Source organism: Zosterops lateralis (genome assembly GCF_965231275.1).
Source record: "Zosterops lateralis genome assembly, chromosome: 18".
Classification (NCBI taxonomy): domain Eukaryota; kingdom Metazoa; phylum Chordata; class Aves; order Passeriformes; family Zosteropidae; genus Zosterops; species Zosterops lateralis.
In genome coordinates this window covers 2,813,650-2,821,030 of record NC_139778.1, presented here as the reverse complement: position 1 = coordinate 2,821,030, position 7,381 = coordinate 2,813,650, and the positions used below count along the sequence as shown (strand labels likewise).

At 52.2% G+C, this 7,381-nt stretch overlaps 1 protein-coding gene across 1 annotated transcript; it reads left to right on the top strand.

The window, feature by feature from the left end:
* Positions 1 to 1,028: 1,028 nt before the first annotated feature.
* FOXJ1 (forkhead box J1) lies at positions 1,029 to 5,024 on the top strand (the record flags this gene model as incomplete). Its single annotated transcript, XM_083874752.1, has 2 exons — positions 1,029 to 1,526; positions 4,224 to 5,024. The coding sequence occupies 2 exons, from the start codon at positions 1,029 to 1,031 to the stop codon at positions 5,022 to 5,024; spliced, it is 1,299 nt and encodes a 432-aa protein (XP_083730878.1).
* Positions 5,025 to 7,381: the final 2,357 nt, after the last annotated feature.

Genomic DNA, 7,381 nt, shown 5'->3' with positions numbered 1-7,381 from the left:
GCACGGCCCGGCCCGGGCACACGGCAGGAGCCGGCACGGGCTACCCCGGCACCCAGGGGCTTCTTTTTCCCCTTCTCTTCTTTTTCCTTACCCCTTCTTTTTGTTTGTTTGGGTGGTTTTTTTTTATTTGTTTGTTTTTTGTTTGTTGTTTTTTTTTACCTCCCGTCTCCTGTTTTTCCAGAAGCTTCTTGCCCTGTGGTGAACTTTGCCGCTCGGGTGGCGACACCGGGACGGGGTAAGGGGATGCGGCGGGGTCGGGAGGGCGGTGGGACGGGAAGGGCAGCGCGGCCGAAGCCGCCGAGAGGGGCGGTGGGTCTGCCCGGGGGAGCGGCTCCGGTTATGCGCCCTCCCGGCGCTCTTTCCTGGCCCAGACACTCGGGATTTCGGGTTTACAGCCACATCCCCGACACAGGACTCCCCAAAGTCTGACTACTGTGTGCTTGGGGTGGGACCCCACCAGTTCCCCCAGCCCACCCCTGAGTTGTTTCTGGGTACCACGGGAAGGTAAAAGCAGAAATAGCATCAAACCAAGAGAAGTTGGCTACGAGGGGAGAAACTTTCAAGTATTTTGTCCTGGTGTGGAATACTGAGAGTTAGTCCTGTGAGTACCAGGTATCCAGAGATGAGTGTTCTCAAGAAACAATCTCACTTTGTGGGATGGCAGGGCTGGATTTTGGTTCTTTGAGAGTTTTTTTGTTGTTGGGGTATTTTTTAAAATTTTTTGTTCAGCCAAGAGCTTGCTGGGCAGCAGGTCAGTGGGTGATACTGAGGTGTAGAAGTTTGAGGGGATTTTCCCCGAGGTTCAAGGGTGCTAAAGCCCCTCGGGGCAGGCATTGCAGGTCCCTTGCACAGCACACCAGGAACGGGTCTCACCCAGCAGCTCCAGGAGCACCCAGGGCTGGCCCTGCCTGGCTCTCAGACAAAGACTGCACCTCGGGAAACCTCACCCCTGTCCCTGTTGTTATTGCAGGATCTGCCCCATCTCTTCTCTCCCCTTCCTGTGCAGCCCAGGGAGCACTGAGGGAGACATGGCGTGGCCGAGCCGGGCGCTGAAAGCCAAGGGCAAACTGAAGTGCATGGAGGAAGACCTGGATGACAGCCTGCCAGACCTCATGTGGCTGAGGGACTTCACAGTGGCCCAGACTGGCCTGCCTCAGTTATACTCTGGCTCAGACCCCCAGGACTGTTACACCATGAGTGAGAGCCTGTTCAGCCTGGTTGATTTTGAGTCCCCGTGCTCACCCCTGGCTGCTGACCCGGCCTGCAAGGGCACTCGCCACACTCCCTGCACGCCCGTCTCCTCCTCCACCTCCTCCACCACCCACCAGGACGTGGCTGTGCCCCCTCATCTCACAGGGGACATTGACTACAAGACCAACCCTCATGTCAAGCCACCCTACTCCTATGCCACCCTCATCTGCATGGCCATGGAAGCCAGCAATAAACCCAAAATCACCCTCTCTGCCATCTACAAGTGGATTACTGACAACTTCTGCTACTTCCGACACGCTGATCCCACCTGGCAGGTAGGAGATGTGGAGCCTTGGCCCCTCTCTCTGCAGGGCTGAGCAGGGCTTTCCACAGCCTCCACCCTGCAAGACAGGACCCTGCAGGGATGCAGGATCCCACTGGGAAAAGAGTGACACTAACTGCCAGTGGGGAGGGGCTGGAATGGGAAAGAACTTGGCTGGACACAAATGCCATGGCCACAGGGGTGGCAGAGGGAAGGAGTCATTCTGGGGGAGAGCCCAGGACCATTTTGGGAGAAGGGAGGTACTTGTTGGGCTCCTGGCACCTGAGAGTCCTCTTGGCTTCAGGGCAAAGGCCTCTCAGTCCCTACATTCCTGCAGTTCTCATGGGGCCCTGAGTCCCTCGGGGTTGAGCACACATGGAGAAAGGTTGAGTGTCCCTGGGTGCTGAAAATCAGGCATGGGAGAAGGACGGAGATGCCACGTGTTGGCCAAGTCTCTCACTGGGGAAGTCTGAGCAGAAATGCTGCTGCTTTCCAAGCAGGGCAGAGTACTGGGCTCCTGGCCTCAGGGACAGGCCAAGGAGGCTCCATCACTGGGATGAGCTGGTGTGACCTGCAGAGGGAAGCCCAGGAGTGGTTAACTCAGGCTGCTGTCCCCAGCTAGCACGAGCATGTCCTCGGTGGGGAGGGGACAGCCCCCAGGCTCACCAGCTTTGGGGACAGCCCGAAGCCAAGGGGCTTTTCCCAGCCACCTTGGCTCGCTGCCCTCCTTTGTCACACGAGGAGACCTCTGGCACGTGAGGTTTTCTAGGATATGGCAGGGCTGGAGGGCCCTGGGGGGCTCAACCCTCCACTGAGGTTATTCCCATCCCAAATCTGCAGTGCGTCACTAATCCCAATGGCAGTGCCCATCCAAGCAGGGCTGGAGAACCCCACTGCAAAGCCCAGGCATTGCCCACCTTCTCTCCAGGCAGGTGGGTCTCCTGTGGCCCTTGAAGCTCATCACAGGGAAGGGAACCTTTCCTGGTCCCCCTCCATGGCCATCTTGGTCCCCCTCTTACACTCAAGGGACCTATGAAAGTGATTTGGAAGCAGGAGCTGGGTGCCAGCCTGTTGACTTTCTCCTGCACACTTCATGGCTGGGCATTCACAACGTTTTTAATTAAATGTGTTCATTAAAAAAAGAAAGAAGGTTTTCAATCCCTCTCTGCAGAGATGCAGGGGGTACCCTGGACCGTTGCAGGCAGGAATGATAAATATGTTGACTGGCTGAGTAATAATTCAGCCTGGGCTGAGGGAAGTTTGGGATGGGGAGGAGAGACGGGCAGCAGAGAATTCAGCTTTCAAGTCTCTGATCCTTGTAAAATTTCATTACACAGTAAAATTGGAGTTACCACAGCCTGGATTCCCCTGTGTGGGGGAATATCTGTGTTCCTGCTTCTTCTTTCTTCTCTCTCTTTTTTTTTTTTTAATCTTTTGTTTCTTTTCACTTTCTTTCCCCCCATTCCTTTTTTTTTTTTCTTCTCTTTCTTGTTGAGGCTGTGTTCTCATCCCCTATCCCGATTCCCGTACGTGAAGACAGCCTGGAAAGGTCATGCCACCCGTAGTCTGAGGGGGAGATGGATATATTCCTGTGGGAGCTGAGTGCTTTGGAGAGGAGCCAACAAACCCAAGGAGCTCCAGCCCAGAGGAGGGTTTTGTTGTGTGTGTGTGAGTGTGCGCGCATGTTTTTCAACAGCTCTAAGCAATTGAGCCTTGTTTTTCCTATTCTGCACTACGGATTATGGATGAATAAGCATAAAGATATCCAGGCAACATTAAAAAAAAAAACCCACCTCTACCATATCCAATCTCTTAGCACAGTCCTGGCTTTGTGGAGTCCAATGCTGGGTTATTTACCCAATAACTGAGTTTCCTTTCTGATTATTCACATCACTCCAGGCACATTCAGGGTTTCAGAACAGCTCGATGGGAGCAGAAACTCCTCCTTTTCTCCCCTCCCCACCTTTTTTTTTTTCCCTCCGCTTATTTGAGCAGTGGCTGATGAAGATGCAGTGATTTTACACCGTGCTTCCCTGGGCCAGGAGGCACCTCTGGGGACACAGAGGGTGGAACAGCCCACGTGTCTCTCCGTGTTCTCCTGTCTGATTTGTGCCAGCCTGGCTGGGGGAAGGCATGGTGCCTATGTTTTGTCCAAATATTTTCCTCTCAACACTAACAATAGACTCAGCTGAACTGGGGGATGCCAGCAGGGCCCTGAGTGCCATCCCCTCACAGTGCTGCCATGTGTAGCCCCCTTTAAAGGGGCCATGGCCACATGGGTATAGAGACACACCTCTTCCTCCCTGGCACCAAGGGATCTCCTCCAGCCTAGCTCCATACCTAGAGCAATTCAAGCTAGTTTCTCCCAGTGCTCTGCATGATCCAATGCCTCATGGCCCCAATTTCCAGCCAAAGAGAGCTGCCCAGAAACTTCCCATTGGGTGGCAAGTCCTAGCTTGAGCCCCTTGGCTCCTTCCACCTTTGGCTGGAAGAGACAGGAATCAGGAAAACTCCTGGAGACTGAGGGGGTAAAACTCAGGGGTTTGAGGGATTTCTGCCAGACATGTAGCCTTGGATGTCTGGATGTTGCCAGTTCTGCTTTGTTTTCCCAAAGGTCCTTGCTGAAAACCTCCACCAGCCTACGCAGGCAGGTAGGTCCCGCAGCAGCAGGAAAGCATTCAGCCTTGGTTTCTTTCTCTTTTGGCTCCAGAACTCCATCCGGCACAACCTCTCCTTGAACAAATCCTTCATCAAGGTGCCTCGGGAGAAAGACGAGCCAGGGAAAGGTGGATTTTGGAAGCTGGACCCCTACTACGCCAACCGGCTCAAGTATGGGACGTACAAGAAGCGCAGGATGTCTCCGGTGCAGATCCACCCCGCCTTCTCCGGGAGAGCCCAGAAAGAACCACGGCACGTTGCCAGCCCGGCCCCTTCCTCCTGTAGCTCCAACAGTGTCCTGGAGGCCAATGTGGCAGCACAGCAGCTGCTCAAAGAGTTTGAGGAAACCACCAGCAGCCAGAGCTGGAACGCGGCGGGTACCAAAGCGGGGCAGAAGCACAAGCAGCCCTCGCCCCTGCCCACGGCCAAGGCCTCCCGGCTTCCCAGCTCGGCCCTGATGACCCAGGAGGAGCAGACTGAGCTGGGGTCACTGAAAGGTGTCTTTGACTGGGAAACTGTCTTTAACACCAACCTCAATGGAGACTTCTCCACTCTGGTGGATATGGAGCTCCCACCTTCCATCAACCCTGTCACGTGTGACCTGGACTGGACAGGACAAGGACAACACGTGGAGTGTCCCCAGGGGCAGGAACAAGTTGTCACCGACTCCAACCAGTACAGTCTGGACTTTAATGAAACCCTCATGGCCACAACTTTCTTGGAGCATCCCTGGGAGGAAGGGACAAGTGATTACCTCTCCAACTGTGTCAACATTGACCAGGTGTTTGAAGACATCGATGCCTCTTTGCTGGCAGATGTCATCAACCTGAGCAGTCTGGCACGCCTCTTGTAGGATGCTCTCCCCAAGCTGGGACTTACAAGGGACAAGATTTCCTAGAGATGCCCATGGTGACTTTTACCAGCTTCATCGTAAGGTTATTCCCAGAAACAGCAGGGAAAAAACCCACCACCCCAGGAACTGCCTGCTGTGTCTTCAAATGACACCTCAGAAATTTCTAGTTTTCTCAAGAGAAGAAAGTTAACACTACTTATTTTTTTACATTTTCCTTTATAATAAGAAATGTGAATTATGATGGGTTCTTTTCCATCAAGGTTAAAATTACCTGTGAAATCCCATCTAAGACATGAGATTCCTGGTGGCTTAGGATTTTGATAGCCTAAAGTGCAATTTCCACACCTCTTTGTCTCTCTGTTTCTCTCTGTCTTTCCTTTTTCTGTCTCAGTGCAGTTGGTAGGTACAGTGTGATAATTAGCTGGTAAGAAAATACAGGTCCCTTCTGGATTCTCCAAGTTCAACATCCCAGGTGACTTGTGCCTAGGGAAGAAGAAAAGGTTTATAAACTCAGCAAGTGTGTCTCTTTAGATGTTTTTATATAATCTATTATATATTATATATTCAAAGAAATCTATATTTTTTAGCTCTAGAATTTCTTAAGGGGGGAGGGGAAGACTGGAAATGCAGTTTGAGAGTTGTTTTATATTTTCACCATTTGCAGGTTTTGTGTTCACTGTTCTGTAAAACAAGACCACACAAGGGAGGACTCCTGCACCAACAGGTTTTGTGAAGAATCCAGGAATTGGCCCTGGCAGGAGAGGAGCAGCAGGGACTGGGATGCTCCCAAAAGCAGCTTTTGTATTTTTTGTACCCAAAACCCTTGCTGCAGTTGCCAAAGGGTCTGGAACACCATGAACCCTCTCTTTCACCCACTGACACAGCCCCTCCCTGCTTTTTTGGTCCAAGACTGTTGCTCTTCACATCTCCAGCTCTTCCATCAGGCTCCAAGAGCAAGGAAAACCCCTTGGCCTGACCCTCAGCTGGTGGTGATGGAGCCACTCCACAGCAAACACTCCCAGGTGGGACTGAGGAGGAAAGAAAAATCCACATTCAGGCTCCATCCAGGAGCTCAGGCCAAAAACTGTGCATTCAACAGGCTCTGGGGACAGCAGTGGAAATGAAGTCCCATCCAGCCACAAGAGACGTTGGGATCTGCACAAAGAGAAGCTTTGGCTCTTTGGCTCGATGTGCAGTGAGAGTGTGATGGGGTAGGTGCAAGGTAACTTGGAAATATTTTGGGAGCAGAGCCAAACTCTGCTGAAACTTGACTTGAAGCTCTCAAGAACCAGATTCTTTGCCTCTGCTTGCTGTAGGCTGAGACAGGTAGAGCATCCATTAAGTAGGAGCAAGTAGAAGCTGGAATTTTAGTTGTGTGTCTTAGACTTGGCAAAAGAAATGGAAGATTGTAATTAGATTCTGTTTTGGTTACAAAAGCACTTAGGAGGGGCTTTGGGGTCTGTGTAGTTGTTTGCATTGACAGTGTTTCTTTTTACTTGCTGTTCTTCTGTTTTCCTGCTTTGGGGATTATGTTGAAGAACTACAGAGATACTTGTGCAATTTAACTTTTTTCATGCAAATTATTTACAAATTTTAAAAAATAATAATAAAGAAAAAAAAAAATGGAGAAGAAAAAAACTCTTTTGTCACCTTGTGTCCTTTCCCCAGCCCAGCCCTGCTTGTAAACCCAGGACACAGGAGCTCTCACCCACTTGCACAACTGTGCAAATTCCCTGTGGGGAAACTGAGGCAACCTCAGTGAGACAATGGTTACACACCACCAATGTGACACAAGGTTGGCCATGCCTGGTGTCCTGAGCCTTGGGAGCTGCTTCAACCCTGGGAATAGCCTTTCCCTCACCCTGCAGGGAGCTCCTGGGGCTGACAGGTCCCTTTGCATGTACCATGTGCCCACTTGGCCCCGAAGATGCTCCAAGATGCCCAGGTGGCTTCAGGGCCCTTTTGGGCACAGGGTGGGGAGAGGAGCTGCACAGAAATCCCTCTCCAGACCCTGCGTGGGGCTCCTCCAGCTTTGGGTGCACCCACTCCTGCATATCCCATCTCTCCTGCCCTGAGGACACAGCCCTGGCTTCTCCTGGAGAGCACATGAGGAGCTGATGAGCCCCCCAGGGATCTACTGGATCCCCTCAGCATCAGGCAGTCAGTCCCAGAGCTGCTACAGCTGCTCCCAATCCAGCCCATCTCAACCCAAACTAAGGCCTGGGCTCAGGACAGACGCTTGCCTTGGTCTGTGTGTGCTTTGTGCTGGGAAGGCAGGATGCTGACCTTGGGAAAAGGCAGGGTTATCCCTGGGGGAGCAGCTTTGATGTGTCTGAAGGGGGGAATTTAGAGGCAGA